The following is a 24,038-nucleotide window of genomic DNA, read 5'->3' on the forward strand; positions in this document are numbered from 1 at the left end:
TTCTACTACTACTACTACTACTACTACTTCTACTACGGCAACAACTACTACTCATACACAAGGCGCACCACCACCCATCTGTTGCTCAGTTTAGATAACACCAACAACCTCGCGCTCCTCACCCTCTGCTGATGTAACACTTTCTTCACCCGCACTACAAGCAACACGACGCAACAACAGCCTTCTGTCACGTAAAAAAAAAAAAATGCTTGTAATACAATAATGAATTTTAGATGATCCTTTCTTTCCTTTCATTGGAGACTGGTACCTCAGTGAACATTTTTTTTCTTTTTTCCTTTTTTTTCTTTTTGCTGCCCTACCAGTGCCCGTCATACATAAAAATTTACCTGAATCAATATTTATCCTTCAAATTACTCGAACTCCTGGCCAGCTGATTTTCCTCTCCCTCTGTTGACATCCCCGGCGCCCTCCTGTCGAGGTTCTCTCGTGGTTATACGATTCTAAGGTGCCTCGTAGGAACATAACTACATGGCCTAGGTGAAAGTATGTGTTCAGTATTAATCTCTCCAGGTAACAATGTGCTAAAAGTGTGAGTGGTTTCCAGCACGTTGGGAGCCTATGAACGAAAGAAAACAAGAACTTAAGAACATAAGGCAAATATGCAAGTGGTTGTTCCTGTATTTACATTGTAACAGTGATTATCGAATATGTGGTTGTGACAGCTCACCGTTCTGTACATACACCACAATATCCCCATTATCTAAAGTGATGTATTGCCAATTATCTCTTGTATAGCATCATTGGGAGCGAGGACACAGCACCAAGGGCACTCGTCGGGGCATGGGGAATTCCTTGATCCAGAATGGGCGTTGAATTATTCGTGTGGAGCAAGGGTGAGGAATGCTGCTAAGAGGGTTATCTGCAATATTTATGACCGCTGGTATAGTCACAGTCAATAGTTAGGTAATATATCGTACACATCACTGAGTTCGGCATTTTCCCCTCAGCATGAAGTCCAGCTGACAAACTTGCCAAACGCGGCAACTGATAGATTCAATGAAAGATCAAGGGGACATCACATTAAGGGGAAAACATCGTACACAGTAGATATTTAAGACGATCTTCTTTTTAAACCCTTTGACTGCTAATGGTACAAATAACCTTATTTTCAGCCTAGGCAACTTTACTCATAATAAAAAATAAATAAATAAATAATAAAATTTAAGCATTCAATAACTTTACTAGATATTTACTAGATATTTACTAGATATTGCTGTGAATGGCAGCTTTCAAAATGCCGGCTATTTAAACTGAGAAGAAGCTGTAGTAGCCAAAGGATTAAACGTGACAGCCGATAAACTCTATAGAAATCACGAGAATTAAGACTGATGGAAAAACCTGGAGCACAATGGAAGAGCTCTCACGGCAGGCTAATATAATGACCAACACGGTGCACATTCTTCACCCTCTGAACAGCGAGACAAAGCAAATCCAGGGGTACAATACGAGGTGATTAGTGGGCATGTGAAACTAGTATGGTGCACTGGGGACGTACGAGAAACGAGGTCTTGGGGTCAAGGAGCTGAGGTGTGTTAAGTTATACGTGGATACCTAACAGCTCTTGTGCAGGGAGTGCGAGATACAAGACATGATGTAATGGCTAGCTGGGTGAACTCGATACCTCTGGCGTGTGTAAGGCGGCGAGTGCTCTGAATACCCAGGACTAGTTCAGGACAAGTGTTGTAAAGTGTGCTGGTTCTTGTTCTTGTTGCACTTACTTTACTTAGCCAGCATTAGCAGGTAAATATAATGCGAGATAAGAAAGTGACGAGTAAATAAGTAGCCAGTTAATTCATGAACAGCGGAAAGGTATATCTGTCTGTCAATCTGTCTATCAAGAGAAAGATAAGTAGATACCTAAATATGTAAACAAGCACCAAGATATATATGACAGATAGACAGATAAGTAAATAGATATAAATGCACAACGACAGATACACAGACACAGACAGACACATATAGACAAATAGATAGATAGATAGACAGATAGAAAGATAAACAGATACGTGAACACAGTAAACACACAGATAGATGCATACTCAAATAGACGAGGAAATACACAAACAAAAAGGGAGGCTAACATTCATGGGTGGAGATTTAGTGTGATAGCAACCGTGGGTGTGTGTTGTGGGTGCGTAGTGTGTAGTGTGTGGAGGGTTGGAGGAGGTGGGGAAGAGGCGTGACTACCTAGGTGGTGAAATGAAGGACGAGGCTTTACTGAATGATGAGTAGCAGAGGTGCAGAGGCGCGACCTTTGCCTCCACCCACCCAACACCTTCATTACCTTCACTGCATGCATGATTGATTGCGCTACGCTGCCGCTTACCTTCCTTCCTCCGTCCTTCACTGCTGTTGTCTCCACGAGCGGCTATTATGGTGCAGGGAATATTGTCACGTGCTTGAATGGATGTCTTTCTTGCACCGGTCGTCATGCTACGTGTAAATATGAAATGAATGTCACGATGGATATACTCGTGAACGCTTGTTTATGTGTACTACTTTTTTTTCTATATCAGGGAGACTGGTAAAGTATTGAAAAATATAATAAAACTCACAATGCCGTTCCCCAATATAAGTACGAAAAGAACTTAAAAGACTGGCCTGTTTAGTTTTCGAGGTGTCTTGATATTCCACTTTTGAAGTCGTAGCAAGTAGGGAAAACAGAAACCAAAGAAAGTCCTGAGCTGTTTTGGCAAGAGATGTGAAAGACTCAGTTGAGATTTTGAACAAAGGAGAGTCTAAGTATATTGAATGCAGAGAAAGGAGAAAGGGGAGAAAGTTGTGTCACTGAAGAGGGGATAGTTGTCTGGAAAGTTGTGTCGGGTGATTTGATGAAGGAATTGAATTTTTGAGACATCTAACAACACAAGGTTTGCCGTACACCATTCTGAAATAAAAGAATGAATAGAATTCAGATGTTCTGTGGCTTTTATCCGTGAACCATGGCAGCGCTGTGTAACGTTGTAAGACTGACTGACTGTGGAACCAAACCACATCATTAGCGAAGAATTATTGCGAGATAATAGAAAGACTGAAGGAATGAAACTTGCATAGCACACACAATCACCAAATCAACCTCCACCCCTCCCACACACACACACACACACACACACACACACACACAAAACCGCCCCCCACACTCATTAAAAAGGTCAACTATCAAATTAAAGTTATACGAACAGGAAATAAAGGAATGTACTCGAGATTTATGAGGACAGTTCAGGTAATGTGCTCCTCTGTTGATCACACAGGTGCCATGGGTGCAGATGATGGAGGCGAGCGTGCAGACGGAGGCAGTGGCGGAGGAGGATCTCGACTGGGACCTGAGCAACCTTGAGGACAAGGAAACGCAGACACTCCCCCAGAACCCTACGCCCTTCCGTGAGTCCGCGTTTGTGCAGTGTGGGGAAGCGTAATCCATTGTTGTGTCAGGCAGGGCAATACAAAAGTGTAGTGGGGTATAGTGTATTTTTTTTTATTCTTTAATGTGTCAAGAAAATGGGAATTAACTTAGAGACAAAGGTAAAAAAAAAAAAAAGGAAGAAAATAGACCGCTTAACTTAAAATTCAAAAAAGGAAACCATTCATAGGAAGTACAAAATAATAGCTTGTTTAGTTTTCCTCTTCTTTTGAAAACGTTTAAGCCATAAGAAAGAAAGAAAAACATAAGTTGATAGTTCCAGAGCTTATCAGTGAAAGGGAGGAAAGAGTAAAACTATAGATTAACTCTTGCATTAGTGAGATGGACTGCACTGACACGAGAGAGTAGAACAGAGCAGAACAGGAAAGTAAATAGGACCTCTCATGGTGTTAGTTCTTCCAGAGGTGTGACAAATAGCTAGTATAGTTCTTCTACACTATATCGCTGACAAAAGACTCAAGAACCAATTTTCTTTTTTACTCGTATACTAAGCCTGTCCTCATGTTCTTCCTTCGTTTCCTCCTACAGAGCTAAACCGGACGGATGCCTTCGTGCAGACAGACTATCGCTACCTGCCACTCACTGCCGCCCCGCCCCGTCCCTCCACCAGTCTCCCCGTCAAGGTCAGGCCCCCGGCAACACACACACACGTATACACACACACACACACACACGCATGGCACAACATAGGTGGAAAATTAAGGCTTATGTGAATTAGAGATAATAAAAAGCTACACGCTAACGTAAAATATCGCACGCTGTTAGCAAGAGTAGGTCAGACATCGCTGGCGAAATGAGTGAAAGAAGGTTGCATGTTGACCTTAACTGGCTACACGCTGTTAGATTGTAAAGTTACATTATTGAACATTATAGCCATGCGCGGGCTCAGGTCAACACAATTGTCCTCCGTTCTCCTCCCTACTGCTTCAATACGCCTGAGAACTTGGAACAAAATATCTGAGAATGGACTGTGAATGGAATCCTTGATGGCTACGAGGAACTCCGAGCGTCTTAAAACACTTCTCTAATTTTGGCCAAATCTTTTGGCCCTTCTTCATGGACTAGTACATCAGTGGACCTTTACATATATATATATATATATATATATATATATATATATATATATATATATATATATATATATATATATATATATATATATATATATATATATATATATATATATATATATATATATATATATATATATATATATATATATATATTTATTCATCGTTGCCATTAGTCGGTGTCTTTTACATTAAAAAGCTGCACTTTTTAGCCCCCACCCCCCAAAAAAAAGATGATAGTATTACGTTATCTAGGAGAATGTTAGTGTATTTTTTACCTCTCTAAGTATCCAGTGTATTATTTTCAGTTATGCGTATATGTATGTATATATTTGAAGTGTTCCACAACGCAGTAAAAAGATCAATAGGTTAGTATAATAACGTATCACAAGGGTGGTGTTCTGCCAACCATTATTAACATTATATTATAATCATAATTATTAACACCGACGACCTGTGTTTGTTGAAGGAATGAGTCGAGTGTTATAACCATCTATTATTGCTTCAGGGTCACAAACTGCTACTACTATTAATACCGCTTTTGCTGCTGCTGCTGCTACTACTACTACTGCTACTACTACTACTACTACCATAAAAAGAAGAGAAAACCAGAATTCGCAGTGACCTGAGCAGAGTCATTTACTGAGAAAACATGATTATGATAAATTCACAAAAGGCAAAAGTCTGGATAAGAATAGAAATGTAACAACAATTAGGACAATGACGAGTGAGCGGGAAGGTGTCACTGGACTGCATTCTGAAACACCTCTGCGCCGCACCCCCAATACTTTCAAAAGCCTTTAGCTGAAGTGATACGGGTTTCTAATGATTTTTTTTTTTTTTTTATGATTCTAGTAACAGATTAACAATATTTCTACATTATAAACAGGTAAAACGCTCTTGAGAACCCGGCTTAGCGTATGTGGCGTTAGAAAATAGTAATGGTGAGAAAGCAAAGCGTTTCTGAACACAAGCCAGTGTTCCGCCAGCCTGCCATCTCGTATTGACTCCGCTAAGCCAGACTGCTGTGACGCCAGATATGAATGAATAGAGCAGTCACTTCACACTGGTGTGTCTACGTGAAGTTACGAGGTCAAGTCAGAATACTTGAACACTTCAGAAAGCTTTATTGTTTCAAGGGAAAAGCATCGAAATATCTGATCTAATTCGGTTTTCGTTAATTCCCGTACTGAAAGTAATGACATAGTAGCGACATTTTTTTTTTTTTTTTTTTTTTAAAGAACTTATGCATGTTTAAATAAAAAAAAAAAGTCAGGGTGTCACCGCGATGTCATTATTTTCAATAAGGAAGTTCCGGAAATGACTCGACACTCCTTGAAACAATAGAGCTTTCAGAAGTGTATGCGTATTATTTTTATTGTTTGCTTGTCAAAGAGTGTGGGAAATAATAAGAAAAAAAAGTTCAAAATGGCACTCCAGGAAGATAATAACTAGAGATTACTAAAACATGGCCAATTTAGCCGCTGGTGTTGTTTTAATATTTCGCTTTTGGAACAGTTGTCATGGGGAGAAGAAAAAACAAAAGAACAGAGCTCCGCGGTTTATCAGTGAAGGAAGGAGCTTCTTAAAATATTGCTCGCCGTGCCTCCCTCGCGATTTGCAACACCATCACAACACAATGGTGCTAGTGACCTTAGAGCTGCTCAGCGTGAGCCTGTCCTCCACTACAACGGCTTACGTGAGGCCCAAGGTACGGCCACATCAAACATGCAAGTCTAATAGATCCAAAACCCAATAACGGACATGTTTTGTATCGCTAACTAAAACGTTCCGGGAATCGAACTTGAGTGATTTTCCTTGTAGCAATAAGGGTTTACTGCAAAAGTTTACCAGTGACGACTTGTGTTTAATGACGATAACGGCGTTGTTGATGAAGGTGGTGATTTAATAGTGCGCTGATGTATTGCACGTGTGAATATAGGTAGCCTTTGTATGACGTCCAACACGTGAGATACTGAGAGTTTAACAAAATGCTTCGTAGACTTGGCAGTGCAATGCGCCATTACCTGACCGAGCCTCATACGTAAATCCGTCTCGATTCTTGATGTAGCAAATGAGCGCTTTGTTAGTTCAGTAGTAGTAAAAGTAGTAGTAGTAGTAGTAGTAGTAGTAGTAGTATTTGTTGTTGTTGTTCGTGTCGTTGCTGTTGCAGTTGTAATTGTTGTTATTTTTGAAGGGAAAGTTGGAGAGAAGAGGGAATGAGAGGAAAAGGACATAAAATGATCTTGTAATCATTAATTTGTTCAATGATTCGTTGCTCATATAATTTCATGATCCCAAATGCTTCTTTGTATAGTAGTAGTAGTAATAGTAGTAGTACTTGTTGTAGTAGTGTTGCTTTTATCGTGACCAGCTATATTGATTCGTTTCTTCAGCTGGTGGACAGAGGGACACAAACAGAAGTCACCACCTCGTCCGTGTCCACACAGACAGAGGAGCCGTATCTGCCGCTGGCCTCCTCCATCCTTCAGCACGACATCAGGTGTGTTGTTCCTCCTCCTCCTGCTCCTCCTGTTGCTCCTTACCATTACACCAACACTCCATGACGTCATAATTATTACGCATAGTTCAACGGACGTAATTATAACTTTCACTGAATACATTAAGACCGTGCCATTAAAACGTTGACAAACATCACTGAAGTTAAGATAATTACGAAATATTCAGCCGCGTACCAATTTCTAACTGCTTATTGACCATCTTACTGCTGTGGACTTTCTCGTGGTTCATAACAAAAAATGACACGGTGCAATTTTAGAGCATTCTGAAAGGCGCTACCGACAAGAACAAAGGTGAGTATGTGGTTCGAACCTTGTAGAGCCACGGACATGATTATCCGGATTCTCACGTGTTTTTTTTTCTTTTAACCGGATTTTCAAAGGTATTTTCTTCCTTTTAATGATGGAAAATTCTATTTAAACAATGACTTGAGTCTTGGCGGGGTATAATTGTGTTATGGCGTTCTTCCACTGCAACGCAATTTTTCCTCAATCACATACACCTTTTTAAGAAACATTTTTGTAGAGTTAAAGTATCTAACATAATTCAATAGCCTAAAGAAGACAACCGACCTCCTATTCTCTGTGTGTGTGACCATGCAAACAATATAACAGTAGTCTGAATGCTAAAGAACAAGCCTAGCAGTAAAAAAGGGCAAATACGAGCACACATCTCTATAACCTTCCACTTCTACTTGTAACCCATGTCTCTCTCTCTCTTTCTCTCTGGAAGGTTTCTACCGGGGGACGCCAGCGAGGAGCGGGAGAAACAAGTACTGCTCTCAGATGCCTCCTCAGGGCCCTCGATATCAGGATTGGGGTCTGCTCTCCCCCGCCCTCAGGTGCTGCAAACTCTCCCAGGCACCGTCACGCCCATGCTGCCGGACAGTCCCCCCAACTCCCCAGAACATCCTCTTAGTTTACCCTTCGACGGCAGAGCGACGAGGAAGCGTGCGACTGAGCAATGGATGCACCTGAAGCAACTCTGCGTCACCAACATGCTATCTTACGCCGAGCCGATGCAGACTCGCCTCCACCGCACTCGCAGAATAATGGTGAATGCCTACGTGCCTTTCTCCCTCACTTTGGCACACTGGTTAACATGTATCGAACTTTATGGCATCAGAGCACAAGAACCATTGGTGATCTAGCATACCACCTCTTCACCCTCGTTTTCTTTATTCATTTATCATCAACTCAGGGACTGCCACGTGTAAGCCTCATGTCTTCTCGCTGCTTCCTTTATTTTACTTGTGTTTTTTTTTTTTTTTTTCCGCTCTGTGTTGCTGCGCAGGTGGACGCATGTGTGCAGACGGACAACGACATCCTGACCGACGAGGCTCCGCAGTTCGCAGCATGTCCGCCAAACTCCACCAAAGCCGCCCTGTTGTCCGATGTAGACTTCACTGACATCGATGTGCACGTCCTCACCACGCCGGACGAGGTGAGTGTATGGCCAGTATCCAGGAACGTTTTGCTCTCTTACCACGACTATTTTCAAAAGCCACAGAGGTGATCAGTCGGCTTCTTAAAGAGTGTTTCTGCCACTAGAACTACAAAAAAAACCTTGAAACCCGTGTGGTTAAAACTAGAGCCTTTTAGAAGTAGTGGTGGTGTGGCCAGAAATGTTTCAGAAGATGGTCCTATGATAGGCCACGCAGGGCGGACAGTGGCGCGACAAGAGGATTACATGACAACGCTTGGTTTCGCAGGAATGCCTAACAATACACCTCATTCTCACATCTCAACGTCCGACATCGACTTCTTTAACAGGCTGTAGTGGAAGTTACTGGAGTTTTCAAGGGTGTTTTCATGAGTCTAGTGATAGTTTAACAAGGATTCTGCATCATCAATGGAAAAAAAATATACGATACCAATTTTCTTAAACATTTTACGCTCTCATAAGAACTACACATATTCCAAGGCCACTGAGAAGGTTAGCCAATTTGGATAGGGGTTGGGTGTTTTTCCCCAATCAAGCCTTGTTAAACTATCATTAGAATTATGAAAGCACCCTTAAACGTCCACTATAGCCCTATACAAGATGTGGTAAGGAGGCTAAACGTTTGAGAACACGTATCTATAATCAGAGTATGGCCTTTGAGAACGCACCACATGGGAGAACAAAGCGTAACACAGTACCAGCCACAGTATGACTCACCTCCATTGATCACACCTGAATAGTAAGCTGGACAGCATAACCTTATAAGACGCAATATGTTTTCCTATTCCTTCCCTTACTATCTAAAGCAGTACCCGACACAGGCAGTACTGTTCGGCCCATATCACCGGTGCGTGTTGGACTGCTATACATACAGAATAAGGGCAGCACACAACCTTGCATTACTCATGGCTATCACCTCCCGCAGGTTACGGCGGAGGTGGACCATCTGGTGCGTTACCTCGGCAAACAAACTACAAGCGATCTGTATCGACTGAGAGCCTTGTTCCGCTGGGTGACTGAGAACATAAGGTGAGTAACAAGTTGCGGAAAAAGGAGTTAAAAATTAATGGGCAAGCCGAGGTAAAAAAAAAAAAAAAAAAATAGAAAGTCGTATTCATTAAGGTCGTTGGGTCTTATCCAGGCTAGTTTCAACTGGTTGTAGTGAAGTTATTGACGTTTTTAGAAGTACTTCCACGATTCAAGCGTTAGTTAAAAAAGACTGTGTCATCAACGGAAAAGGAAGGAAAGAAAACATTAAAACATTCGAGAGAGAGAGAGAGAGAGAGAGAGAGAGAGAGAGAGAGAGAGAGAGAGAGAGAGAGAGAGAGAGAGAGAGAGAGAGAGAGATCGAACGAGCGAGCGAGAGAGAGAGCGAACGAGCGAGCGAGAAAGAAAGCGAACGAGCGAGCGAGAGAGAGAGAACGAGCGAGCGAGAGAGAGCGAACAAACAAGCAAGAGAAAGAACGAGCGAGGGAGAGAAAGAACGAGCGAGGGAGAGAGAAAACGAGCGAGCGAGTGAGAGAGCGAACAAACAAGCAAGAGAAAGAACGAGCGAACAAGACAGAGAGAACGAGCGAGGGAGAGAGAGAGAGAACGAGCGAGCGAGAGAGAGAACGAACGAGCGAGAGAACGAGCCAGCTAGAGAGCGAACGAGCGAGCAATAGAGAGAGAGAGAGAGAGAGAGAGAGAGAGAGAGAGAGAGAGAGAGAGAGAGAGAACGAACAAGCAAGAGAGAAAGAGCAAAGAGGCGAGCGAGAGAAAGAAAATAACGTTCAAGAATACGAAAAAAAACAAGGCGGAAATATAAAACACGAAAGGTACTATAATGAAGAGTAGCACGTAGGTTGGCTGGAATAATTACCACTGCCCCCACTTGTTGGCAGCGATGCGTGACCTTGGGAGAATGGCCTTGCAGTGGGTGGCACGAGTTTCCAGGGAGACACTAACACCACACTACAAGCACTATGCTGACTTACACACGCGAAAAGGCGCAAAGAAAAATAAATAAATAAATAAATAAATAAATAAATAAATAAATAAAATAAAATAAAATAAATAAATAAATAAAATGAAAAAAAAATAAATAAAAATAAATAAATAAATAAAAAAAATATTAATTAAAAAAATAGTGTGATGAATGACAGTGGTGAAGTGTTTAAGGTGTTAGTGTGTGTGTGTGTGTGTGTGTGTGTGTGTGTGTGAGCCTCATCTATTCTACGTCCTCCGTCACACCGGCACCCTCATGTCTTCCTTCACTACATCCATAACAAGCCTTGCCTTTGGTCTTCCTCTCCTCCTTCCTAGTGTATTTCTCTCCAACATCCTCCTCCTCATCTTCTTGTTCCTCCTCGTCCCCCTTCTCCTTCTCCTCCTCCTCATGTCTCCTCTGCTTCGCCAATCCATTTCAGTCTCGCATTTCAAGTTTTAGAAGTTACATCTTGCCAAAACTACACTCACGCTTATAAATGAAGTTTTCGTAAGAGGCGCAAAGGATCACAACACTATTTCTGTCCTGATGCATGCTAACACTTTCCTCCTCACTCAGGTTCGACTGGAAGTGCATGGAGAAGAACCAGACAGCCGAGGATGTGTTGGGGTCGCGGGCTGGAGTGAGCAGGGACTACGTAACGCTCCTGGTGGCCCTGTGTCACGCGGCAGGCCTCAGGGTGAAGAAGATACACGGCTTTGCGCGGGGACGAGACTTCAAGTAGGTAGTGGTGTGGTGGTGATGGTGGTGGTGGTGGTAGCGGTGGTGGTCGTGGTGGTTTGCGATTTTTTTTTTTTTTTACGGAATGAATATGAAAATTATATTAAATCGTGTGTGTGTGTGTGTGTGTGTGTGTGTGTGTGTGTGTGTGTGTGTGTGCTTCCTTTACCTGGTTCTTTTCCCACTACAGGCCAGGTCGTCAGTTTGACCCGGAGCGTGACCCCAGACACACGTGGATGGCGGTGTTCTTGTACGGGTCGTGGCGCCTCCTTGACCCGACTTGGAGCGCAGGTGAGTGATGTCATAAGCACACATTCTCAATACGCCAATAATTATTTACACGAGTGGAGACAAACACGCACAACTTATACGAAATCTTAGCACACTGCAGTGATAGGCTGAATAAATTATGAGGGACGCGCTATACCTAATAACGTTTCAGTGGCGTTTTTGTACTGTTTTTTTATTGGGTTTCAGAAAGAGGCGCGCAAACAGCATAAGGTGATTAGGGTAATGCAGGTAAATTCCTTAAGGTTAGTAAGCTGAGGAGGACAAGATATAACTGGTTCCAGCTCGATAAAGTTGGACTAAGAGAGAAGTAGGAAAAACTGGTTCTCAGTGATAGATGACTGGAATGCACTCGGTAATCAGGTTATTAGTAACGAATCGATAGGAAGTATTAAGTGGTCAGATGAATCAAGGGAGATGACTGGTGGATATGTGTGTGCATGTTTTATAGAGGGACTGCCGCGTATAGCATTACTTTCTGCTTCCCTTATGGTCTCATGTACCTTTAAGAACTAATACGATTAAGGTAGGTTTATATTTTGTGCTGTATCAATGTAAGGTCCTCTCGTCTTTCTCCCCGTCTTCTCCCTCTCCCTTGATGACTATGGTAAGATCACGCCTTCTTCTATATCAATGAACGTTCCTCCTGCTCCTCCTGCTTCTTGCTCTCCTTCCCTCCCTCGCCACACCCTTAATGACACAATAAACCTACTAATCTGCATTCCAATACGCTCCCTCTCCCCAACAACCACATCCAGATCTTGCATTTTTTTACATTAGTTTTAGCGAAGCGATATGAAAGTTACTCCGTCCAAAAATATCTCAGGAATAAAATAATAAAAAAAAGTAATTGAATGCTTTGTCTCAAGGGTGGTTTTCAGCACACTATTTGAGGTGGGGATATAAACGTGTGCGCGTGAGTAGGCGCCGCTGCGTATATGCACAGGTCACGCACGTATGTTGCACGAACGCAATGAAGGATAGATGGACAGACAGGCATACTTACAGACAGATGGAAAGACAGACAGACAAGCATACTTACAGACAGAGGGAGAGACAGACAGATGAACAGACCGACGGATGGACGGACGGACACACACACACACATACACACACACACACACACAGATTGATCCACCTGGCTGTGGTATGAGTGGGCCAGCGGGACAGCAAGGCATGGCAGAGTGTGAACCGCCACAGTCCTGATAAATTATCAATGAACGCCTGCACGAGTCAGTTGCCGGTGTAAACAAAAAAGATAGTCGTGCACCACGTCTCTCCTTGAAGAAATAAACTAAAGGAGTCATGAGTCACTATCTGTGCGTCTCACTCTGGTTGCTATGTGAATTTTTGCCCGTTATTGTATACTTTGTGACGTTGCAGCTCTTCATTCATACAACACGTGCAGGCGCGAATATCTACACTGTTATACATTTAAAGAAGAGATGGGAAATGAAATGGGTTCTCAGAGTGGCAGATGACTGGAACTGAGACAATAACTAGTTTGTTACTGCCGAGTCAATGAGGTGACGGCAAGATTAGTCAGACTTATGGATAGGGATGATAGGTGGATACAGGTAGGTTTGTTTTATACAAGAACTGCCACGTTTAGCAGTACTGGCTCCTCGTAGCTTCCTTTACATTTTCGAAATCTTCCTCTTTCATTTTATTTTTTCGAGCGGTAAATTAGCGCGCTTTCCTCCTCATTGATGTGTTCTTGGCCAGCCTTCACACATAGAAATACTTAAAAGAACCACCAGGTGTAGTTTTCCCATCATTCTCTTTTTTGGGCAGCTCCAGTGAAAGGTCGCCACAGTGGATCAGCCTTCTCCAACACTCAAGTCTTCTGCGTCCTCCTGTAACCCACCCATTACACACATGTTTACCATCACCACCTATACATTACAAGGTGAACCTCTGAGAGAACACGTGTCGACAAAAGGCTGCGTATGAAACACTCTGCAGATTCAAATAACCCTGAGGATGAATTTACACAGAGGATGAGAATAGCGTTCATTAGGACACAAGGGCGAGTCTTGCTGGTCCCTTGGTATACATAGCGTGTCCTCGAGATGGGTTTTAATCTTAGACAGGTGATGTTGATTGCCGCTCTAGTGTAGGAATAAGGAGCGCTGGTTGTCATGGGAGGTAACGAGCTGCCACTGTAAATACGACAAGCCTCTCCGCCCTCGTCCTCGTGTGCTAAGCTAAAGGTCACCAAAATTGCACGTGGGAAGAAAAAAGTGAGCTAAACTATCCTGTATAAAAAAAAAAGAAAAGAAAAATAAACAGTCATGCCCGTTAGTAACTTCAGGAGTAATTGCTTGTATTAGGTGTGTGTGTGTGTGTGTGTGTGTGTGTGTGTGTGTGTGTGTGTGTTCGTGTGCGCGTTTTTAAAATCCAAACCTCACAGAACAGCCTCATACATTATTACAGGCGACGACGAACAATGAAATGCACTTGCGTCACTCACGGCGCTGCTTCTCTGCGGTTTAGACAAGTGCCGTGCCCTGCCTCGCATCGACTGGCTATCGGCGTGCAACACATGGTTTCAGCTCTTAAGTGCACGGAATCTTGAAAAAATCTTGAAGTCCTCACGAAAACACAAGAGCCTTCGGAAAATACACTTGTTGTTATTTTTTCTATTTACTTCTTTCTTTTTTTTTTTTATTCGTTCATTGGCACGTGATATAAATCAGCTGAACTTGTTGCTTCGTGAGAAACATAAGTTCCCATTCTCTCCCTCTTTTCCCTCGCTCAGCTTCGTGAACTCTGGTATCTGATGACTTCTGATACAATCGCAATACATTGAGATATAAACAGAGAGGCCAGTCAGATATATTTTGTTTTATTAATTTGAAATTTATCGCTCCATTTATCGTCTAACTTTTTCATTTATTCACTGATGAAGAGAGAGAGAGAGAGAGAGAGAGAGAGAGAGAGAGAGAGAGAGAGAGAGAGAGAGAGAGAGAGAGAGAGGGGGTAGGGTATAGGTGTGTCTACCTTCCCACTCATACTCCTCAATCCTTCATTAATATTTTAGAGATTGGTCAATACGCAGTCAGTACATGAACCGTTGAAATTAGTGTTCGGGTAATTGCAACTCATGCCAGGTGGTTGAGTTGCGGAAGTTAAAAAAAATAAACTCTTTAGTATCGATCTTTTAGAGAAGGAGGAAGTTAAACTGTAAGCATTATTGATCCGTCCTTGAGGAATTCATTGAAACTCTCCACAGTGTGAGAATCGAAGGACGCAAGGGAGAGAAAAACAACAGCAACCAATCAACAGTAGCGATTAGTAGTGTGAGGACTGTCGCAGGGGAGATGGGGAAGTCCACCACACACACACACACACACACACACACACACACACACACTGTATTAGTCTCCTTCCCGATCCTCTAGTTCTCTCTCTCTCTCTCTCTCTCTCTCTCTCTCTCTCTCTCTCTCTCTCTCTCTCTCTCTCTCTCTCTCCCCTCCCCCCCCGATTCTTGCCCGAGAAGTCTTAGATATTTAAACATTTCAGGAAATTGAAGCACATGGAAAGAAAATATGATAAGATTAAAATAAAGAACCAAACAATAGATGAATAAACAGACAAATAGATAGATATATAGATAGATAAATAAACAACAACAACAAAGCGGTTTAAAAATTTACCAGATTTCTCGCTCTCCGCCCCATCACTCCATCACTCGCAGCTTTACACTAAGGGAATACATATTTCATTTACATTCCTGCAAGGTTTTCTTTCCGCAGGATATCGGAAAAAGAATCAAACATTGGAGGGCAAATTTGTATGAATATATTCCAGCGTCTCCGTGCGCAAGAATGAATGGCATTGACAAGTTGTGGAGAAGAAAAATCTAAGGTGACGGTAAAATATGTATAAGGTTGGGTTAACTGCCGCTGTTCCGGACGGACCGCACGTTATTCACGCAAACTACATACGTATATATATATATATATATATATATATATATATATATATATATATATTTTTTTTTTTTTTTCTCAGCCAACCAGTTTCCAGCTATCCGAGTACACAAGTTACCATTTGAACTTAAGTGATACCTAAGTACTGCATGACGCGGTTGTTTCTGATGATGCCAGTGATGAATTTAAAGCAACAGTTTACGTGGATGTTCCTGTTAACGCATTAAACGCTGTATTAATTATTGCTGCATCTATATATTTCCTTTTCTTCACTCTCTCTTTTGTAGTGCACAGTGAAGGTGAGGCGGGGCGGGGGTCAGATCCAGCTACACTATTCTCCACAGTATTTCCAGCTTTGTTGAAATTCCCTTGATATGCTGGCAATCTTCTTGGAAAACCTGATAACTGACACATTCCTTGCAGATCAGTGAAGAAAAAGAGTACTGAAACACACACACACACACACACACACACACACACAGGAAGCACAGTGGAAGCCAGTACAGCATGTTACTTTACTATTGTCCGGAACTGTACTTAGCCATCCTTCCCTCTCCGCAGGCTATACCAACCTCCAAGGCAAGTTTGTTCCTCATCCTCTGGAGCATTACTTCCTCACGGACCCTCAGCACATGATTTACACTCACCTGCCCTACGATACCCATGAGCACAATTACGACAGGTATGTAAATTTACTTCTCACTTCTACAGGTAACTTTTGCCAACACGATATTAAAGTTATCCAGGATATTAACTTTTTATTCATACCCTTCTTCTATCCAGCTTTTTAATGCAAGAGTAAACAGGTATCCTTACTCTTTCGATCATATTATTTGTAAACTCAAAGTCTCTATCGGTTTCCTTTTCTTCTTCATTCTGTGACGAAGTTTTCTAATATTTAGTATCGAGACATCTCCAGAAATTAGTGTAGCAACTTCTCGACTTTTTTTTTGACATTTTGAGAGAAATTTATTTGTTTTTCTGATGTTAATTGTGCCCCTGGTCAGTCTCCTTGATGCGTGGATAAAAAACCTGATGAGAAGAAAAAGCTTACCACTACAAAAACTGATCCTACTGATTTAAGAGAGACTGAATGTTTCCTCAGAATCACGAATATTTGCGACGACGGAAATCACAAAACAGACTTCCACCATTGTTGTTACACAGATGGCAGCTTCTGGAGGAGCCCTTGAATCTGGAGGAGTTCAATGCCCTACCCAAGGTGCTGCCGGAGTTCTGGTCTTGCGGGCTGAGGCTGCACCGGCCCCTGCACAACCCCGTCGTTGTGAGGAACCAAATCGAGGTGACTCTCATGGCCCCCACTCTCATCAGATACAAGTACAAGTTTTTCCCAGACGACCAGGTATGCATCTCAGTGACGCATCCCCCCACCTTCTCTCTCTCTCTCTCTCTCTCTCTCTCTCTCTCTCTCTCTCTCTCTCTCTCTCGTGCTAGCATGTTATTTCATCTGACGCAGTGCTGAATTTCAGAGCGCACCCAACACTGCTTCTTCATTCAGTCATTTTCCCCAGGGTGAGGATTCGTGCATCAACCAGTGGGTGTTCTGCACGCTGAAGGAGGGCGGCGGCCAGGGTTCGTTCACAGTCATTCCGCCAGAGTGTGCCAACTATGTCCTCAAGATCTACGCAGGCCCCGAACAACTGCTTGATGACAATGAAGGCGCGCTGGACCACGTCGTCTCCTTTTTGTTAATGTGTGAGAAGGTGAGACTCGTCTTCTTCACCACAGCTTGCAAATCATTCCAAACACGACACGTGCGGCGACTCGATTCCGAAGAAAATTTTTAAAATCGTAAAATTTTTTCGTATACTTGAAAGTAGCTCATGCAGTGTCCTGTAGTCTGAAACAATTACAGCAAATTAGCTTACTGATAGCTTATGTATGCAACGGTTTTAATTTGTTGACTAAGTCAGCCTTGATGTTACAGGCCAGAAGATATCCCGTGCCGTGGCCTCTGCATGACGTGGCGTGGGGTCCCAGCCCGAGACTGTACCAGTGTGGGCTGGACCCCGTCAACCAGTCAGGCCCAGTCATTGTCACGTGGGGAGGAAAAAAGGTCGTCTACTTCGAAAAGGCGCTCGACGTCATGCTCATGTTCCAAGTGTTTGATGCCAATGGGAATCAGCTCGACCACAAGGTAAGTCAGGGCAGCACCGCGGCCCCTGTGTTCTTGGTAGTGATCATAAATTCGTCCTTGCAACTCTACTCACATTTATTTTACGATCCATCAAGTTACAAAACAAATCTTTGTACTAAGCGCCTTTAGGGACAAGGCCAGAATTCTTCAACACGTCATTCTTTCTTTAGGTTTATTTTCAAATGCCAGAGATGTGTAATTAGTTGGGATCTCATGGATGTTTTTTTTTCTCTTTGATGGTACGCACATGATCCTTGTTAACTTATCACTGGAACTATGAAAACACTTAAAAATTACAGCAACTTACACTAGAGTCTGTATAGTGGTCGACATCAGACGCCGAAGCATAGGCAGTATCTAGTTTCATCCAAATCCTCAGGGACTCTTGGGACGAGAAGAGACGGAGGAGCAGCTGCGGCTGGTCATCGTGCCGCCAGGAATCGGTTACTTTAAGTTGCTAATATACGGCATCCCACGGCCCCAGGTGGGTGCGGCTGTGGTATGTGTCCCATCGCAGGTTTGTACAGTCACCCGTGCACGTCCAAGTACTCGTAGCCATGCTGTGCTCCGTCACGACCACTCTGCCAGTGGAATTCCACCACCTGAGGACGCGGTGGCACTATAACGCTGCTGCTGACTGATGATCTTACTGTTTACCTCAAATATTTACATTTTTTTTTTTTTTTAGACGTGCGGCAAACTGACTATATTCCTGCCAAAATCCTAAGTTATTCATACGATACCGAATTATTTATATATGCACAGCACGGTATCTTGTAATTAGTGAAGGTTTTGGTGGAAAAACCGTTTACTGCACGTCTAGACAGAAGACGTGAATAGTTGGACGAGAACATCAGTCAGTGCCAGTGTTACCATGCGTGCGTCCTCAGGTGGTGAAAATGCCTTGCCAGAATCGGTGTACTGGATTGTAGTGCCACGCTGCAGGAGAAGACACTGGTGGTCTTTGTTCCACTGCCTGATAAGATTTAATGTGTTCAAGATCAGCACTTCATCGTCAGCTGATGGATGTACATACACACACGTATGCACTCATTTCACTTGATTTAAAGTAGTACTGAAGTATTCACCGCTTAAATAAGTAACCTGCAGTACTATAAACGAGGAGTAAAGCACTTGAGATCCATATAAAAAGAATGATATGAAATGCAAGTTCTGGGCTGGTTCTGGTTCTGGTCGGGGAAGGAAGTTTTTGCATCAGCCTCATCGTTTTTTTTAGTCTCTCATCTTTGTTTCTCTCATTTTTTTTTTCCTTTCCAAAAGTTATGTAACATTCTTCAAAACTCTTTTCAAACAGTAATTTAGTAATGACGTTCTCTTCATGGGATCTTCGTTTTTTCTTGTGTGTGAGTAGGTCAGTATCTCCTTTCTCTTCACCACATTTCACGTTTTCAATGACCCAATGATGCTCCTGCTCTTTCTGTTAACACCAACGTTTCCTCTCTCGCCATATTGGACCTTTCAACCACAGCATCGGGTCTACGCATTACACCTCAAGCCTAATGTTTTCTTGTATTGACACTTCAAGGTGAGGGGGCGGTGGCGGCTTCCCCTTCTGGCTTCCTACCTCATCGAGTGCAAGATGAGTCTGCGAAGTCAAAGCAACGATTCCACGACCAGCGTTAAGAAAGGGAAGAAGACCAGCAAGAAGATTTCCATAGTGCCAAGAAGATAACATGTGTGTCTGCCGCTTCGGACTATATTATTTTTACAAGTGGTGGAGTCTTCAACCAAAACTGCTACAAAGACGTGTGGCAGGAAGCACGTAGCTACTGATACTGTATATGTGAAGCAATGTAGATACTTTCATTTTAAGAACTGTGTAAGATGTAGACGTCTAAATGTTATTATATGACCATGTTGAAAAGATATTTGTGATTCAAATTTTATATAGGATTTTACATTATGACAAGCACAAAACGCCTTGTGAATCAGGAGTATTTTGTAAAAGAAAATCTCGTCGCACATTCTTTGACTGGTGGGTAAAATCTCTCGTGCCGCGTTCCTTTCGTTGCTTTCCCGAAGACATGAACGTGACAGATTCACTCTTTACTGCACGAAGAGAAATAACAAATAAATAGAAAAAATACAACAATACGCAGTACAGGAAACTTAAGATAGAAAACTTCATGTTAATATAGAAAAAAAAAATAAAAATGAAGGAAGCAGTGACCGCAAAGATGAATCACTAAAGCAAATAATTCACAAGGGAACAAGATGCCAAGATACGTAACGCACAGTCGGCATTATTAGGAGAGGAGGACTTGACGGACGCCGCAGGAAGGTGCCACTCGTCCAGTCCTCTCTGTATGTCACATTCAGGACAATATTCTGAAAGGGCTCTACGGTGCACCACGATTACTATCAAAAGGTTCTAGTTGAAGTTACACGGGATTTCAAGAGTGTTTTAAAGGTTCTAATGACAGAGTAACAAGATTTCAACGTTATGAACTGGAGAAACACTCTTAAGAACCAGGCTAATTTTCTCTGTGGCCTTTGAAAATAGTCGTGGTGAGAGAGGAAAGCGTTTCAGAATACGAGCCTTATACTAATGAAGCCAATCATTGCCATTCTGTAACAGTCGCGGTCACAAGTAAACTTCTGTACTCTCTTCCACTGTCTTTTGGGTCTTTCATAGTGTTATCTCAGATCTGTTAGTAGTGTTATGAAAGCTGGCGAGTGATGATTTTTTTTTTCGCTGTCATGATGATTCTTTGTTGACACTGAAAACACTGTAATAAATTGTTTGCATGGTCACACAGAACAGAGAGAGAGAGAGAGAGAGAGAGAGAGAGAGAGAGAGAATATACGAGGTAATTTTCTATTCTGTGTTCTAAAAGTATCTAAGAAAACGTCGTACAAAAATTAGTGAAAATTCATAGGTGATTATGGAGAAAATAGAAGGTCGTTATTATTAAATAAAAGCGCTGAAAGACAGTGAAAGTGAGTGACGGGCGTTATTCAGTTGCTGACCCTGACTGTGCCCAATTCGCAATCCTAAAATGCTTCATAATACACACACTAGCCTCTAATGGGGGAAAAAAAGATAGTTTGAATCTCAAAATATCACACACACACATAATATCGATATTCTCATTGAAATGTCTGGAGATAGGATTAATGTTTCCTGAGGCGTCGTGTCCAAGAGGGAGACGAAAGAAAGACGAACGCACAGTGCCGCGGCGGGCCTCCGCGGCACACCATGCACAGGAGCCCTCGGAGGCACGGTGCATGCCTCAGTAACAGTGGCTACCTCAGTGTACGGATGCCATATTCCTCGTCTATCGAATTAAAAGTTAAAGTCAACTGTGTGTCATATTCCTCCTCTTGACAAACTCACCGAGACCAACACACGAGGCACTTTAGTACTTTTATTAATGTCCACCCAAAATTATTTACGTTTTCTGTTCTGTTTCTGAGTTAAAGAAAACAAGTCCAGTCCCTGCAGTGATGGGTGTCTTTTATGTTTCTGATACGGACAAAACAATAAATCTCGGACAATTGTTTTCAGTCTATAGAGCATAACATGATGACTCTTCCCTTTCAAGCTCCATTACGCACTACAACTCTAGCTCTACGGCACGCACTTAGAGACTCCCTCATTATTTACTGCGGCACCTGACACTGCAACGCCATCCACGCCTTTTATCCATCACTAGGCGGCTTCCAAGGATGAGACTATATATACAGTACTGTGTCTCATCCTAGTTGGCGCTCCCAGATTTAAAAATGGGGGAAAAAAATGCATTTCAGAGTACTGGTCTTGGAAAGCAGCGTCAGCGTTACTGTGTGTGTGTGTGTGTGTGTGTGTGTGTGTGTGTGTGTACATTCCCGTTTTCTATCTTCCCTTTTAACGAACACTAACACGCTCACCTCAGTACTCCACATGCTTACATAATAACAGAAGGGGAGCTGTAAAAAGCCTGTCAGTCTTCACCTACCAGCCCCTTTACAGATCATACTTTCTCATATTCACCCATCATCCCTTTCCTCAATGATTTACAAAGCTACAGAATCTAACAGCGCCACGCATAATGGTGGTTTGGCAACAATATCTCTGTTCCCACGTGGATTATTTCTTGAGGCCATAAATGTGATTCTTTGGGTTCACATGGTAAATCTTTCTTGAGCTCTCTAGAATCACGGAATCACTCGCATAACTTCCACGACAGCCAGTTAAAAATAGTGGAGTTATGACGCAGATACTTTTGAGAACGTAGTAATAGAAAGGCTAGCAAGAGAGTGCCACGCTTTGCTCTCTCACTAACTATTTTCCAAGGCCACAGAGATGATTAACCGGGTTCTCAAGACTGTTTCCCTTGTTAATAGCGTAGAAATCTTGACAATCTTTTACTAGAACCTTAAAAAAAAAAAAAGTCCTTAAATACCTGTGTAACATCAACTAGAATCTTTTGAAAGTAGTCGAGGAGCGGACACAAGTGTTTCAGAACATATGTAGAGATTCAAGATTCCTACACAACACAAACCCATACACTCATTACTAACTTCACATACCTCCTGAGATGCTGAAAACTACTTCGGGTAAGGCTTCGGCAGTCCTGTTTCACCGTGATCATGTGTGTTGGTGAGAGCCCAGAATTCCTCCCGCACTGCACTACACAAGAGACAACAATGAATCAAGTGACTTCTCCAGACTCCTATACCCACTGCGGCGCTGGTTGGCTGGCTAAGGTGAGTCACACTGCTTCGGATCCCTGTTTCGAAGACGTCCGATGCTTGAGAGGGGTTCATTAAGGCTTGTATATGGCAAAAAGGGATCGTGTATGTAAAAGATAGTATGGACGTTAATTTCAGTGCTGTTTTTCTTCTTCCTCTCGTTATAAGCATCAGCATTATGCACACACACACACACGCACACCATTTAGATAAATAAAATGTGCAATTCTTAAAAAAAAAAAAAAAAAAAAACATTCTGAAGAAGGAAAGAGGGAAAAAAAACTTCAGCATTCAAGTTGGTGGGAATATTGGCAGTGCAGGAGCCATTGCAGTATTGAACACGTGCATTATGTGGCGCCCCCGAGGACAGCGACGGGACACGAGGGGCCGGGACGTTGCGGGGCACACACTTGTGATAAAACTGGACACTGAGATACTTAAACCTAAGGCGCCTCAGCCAAGGGTTCTGACGGCGCCTTGTCTGCCGCGGGAGCAAAGACCTGGGGTGCTGCAACCCGAGAGAGAGAGAGAGAGAGAAAGATCCTTAAGAAACAGTTCAAGTCATAGGAAGGGAAGAGATGACAGAAATAGGCAAAAAATTCTTGAAATAGAGACACAGGTTAAAAGAAGAATGACTGATACGAAAGAAGAACGAGTTTACACACACACACACACACACACACACAGGACAGGTGTTAGACGCTCACCCAACACCCCCAGACTCACATTCATTTCTGGTAGTGAATCTCGCAATGTATTATCTTCCCTCATACCTCGCCTTTAAACGATTACGCCAGCACACTGTCTGACGAGGCCGTAAACGACGCATCTTCCCTCTCCGCTTATGCTAATGGTATAGATATTCAAATTTCCCCTAATTACTACGCGATCAGGAGGGAAAAACAAGTTCTGTGTTTTTGATGGATTAAAAAAAAAAAGGAGGGTGGAATCATAAATTTCATGAGTATTATTATATTTCCACCATAATGAAGATCAAGTACATCCAATTAACTAGAGAACATTCCTCAGTCTACCCAAGAGAATTACTCAATATACAGTTTTTCTCATTCATACGTACAATAAAAACCTAACCAACCTCTTATCACTATCCCAACAAGAACGACGCAATTCAACCCGAACTGCAACCTAACCACAAAATGGCTTCACCCAACAGTCCTTTTCTTAAACTATCACTAATACCTTTCTCCTTCACCTTCGGAACTTTCATTACTGCTACAACACACGCCTACGTAGAGTGTCAGTGAGGATGTTTTTTTTGTGTAATAACATTTGCAGTCTTACCTACTTACGTTTTCTATAATCGAATGAATGTCCTTAAATTAATAAACAAGATAGGATATGAATTAATGGGATTAATCTTGATAAAGTTACATATATAAATAAAGAAAGTATAACTGGTTCTCAAATTACGGTACATGATTGGAACCGGCTCAGTAATCAGTGTCAATTTATCATTAGCAAGCTTATAAAAGAACACTGAACAGGAATAAGAGGGATAGGGATGACAGATGGGTATAGGTAGTCATGCTTTTTACAAGGACTGCCACGAGTAGGCCTGTGGTGGCTTCTTGCAGCTTCCCTTACGTTCTGTTCCTAAATGCCAAGTAAAGAATGTTTCCGCGCCGCCTGGGAACCGCGGACCCTGAGCAGCTGTTTGCGTTGCCTAATGGATTGGGTCGGTCGTGACAAGACCTTCGTTCATATCCCGCCATGCAATACCTGCCAAGTGTCGCATATCATCGATTGCTTTACAAACCCC

The 24,038-nt window shown here is 42.5% G+C and overlaps 1 protein-coding gene and 1 long non-coding RNA gene across 7 annotated transcripts in view; one reads left to right on the plus strand and one right to left on the minus strand.

Moving 5' to 3' along the window:
• LOC135111132 (kyphoscoliosis peptidase-like) overlaps nt 1-19,738 on the plus strand; it is a 31,524-nt gene extending 11,786 nt beyond the window's left edge. For 3 of the 5 annotated variants that reach the window (XM_064024129.1, XM_064024130.1, XM_064024133.1), the window contains 14 exons: nt 3,273-3,402; nt 3,971-4,065; nt 6,909-7,015; nt 7,765-8,086; nt 8,326-8,475; nt 9,401-9,504; nt 11,021-11,182; nt 11,373-11,473; nt 15,967-16,087; nt 16,573-16,768; nt 16,938-17,129; nt 17,354-17,563; nt 17,943-18,062; nt 19,110-19,738. In XM_064024129.1, coding sequence (XP_063880199.1) covers nt 3,273-3,402; nt 3,971-4,065; nt 6,909-7,015; nt 7,765-8,086; nt 8,326-8,475; nt 9,401-9,504; nt 11,021-11,182; nt 11,373-11,473; nt 15,967-16,087; nt 16,573-16,768; nt 16,938-17,129; nt 17,354-17,563; nt 17,943-18,062; nt 19,110-19,256 — 2,157 coding nt within the window. In that variant the 3' untranslated portion in view covers nt 19,257-19,738. The remainder of the gene's footprint in view (nt 1-3,272; nt 3,403-3,970; nt 4,066-6,908; nt 7,016-7,764; nt 8,087-8,325; nt 8,476-9,400; nt 9,505-11,020; nt 11,183-11,372; nt 11,474-15,966; nt 16,088-16,572; nt 16,769-16,937; nt 17,130-17,353; nt 17,564-17,942; nt 18,063-19,109) is intronic. The other 2 variants (XM_064024131.1, XM_064024132.1) reach the window with 2 other exon arrangements.
• Nucleotides 1-22,244, minus strand: part of LOC135111136 (uncharacterized) — a 36,156-nt gene extending 13,912 nt beyond the window's left edge. The window contains exons 1-2 of one of the 2 annotated variants that reach the window (XR_010273565.1): nt 22,097-22,244; nt 2,348-2,454 (exon numbers count right to left, since the gene is read on the minus strand). This is a non-coding gene — a long non-coding RNA (uncharacterized LOC135111136). The remainder of the gene's footprint in view (nt 1-2,347; nt 2,455-22,096) is intronic. The other variant, XR_010273566.1, reaches the window with a different exon arrangement.
• Between the last annotated feature and the right edge of the window lie 1,794 nt (nt 22,245-24,038).

The sequence above is a fragment of the Scylla paramamosain genome, chromosome 21 (genome assembly GCF_035594125.1).
Source record: "Scylla paramamosain isolate STU-SP2022 chromosome 21, ASM3559412v1, whole genome shotgun sequence".
In the NCBI taxonomy this organism is placed as follows: domain Eukaryota; kingdom Metazoa; phylum Arthropoda; class Malacostraca; order Decapoda; family Portunidae; genus Scylla; species Scylla paramamosain.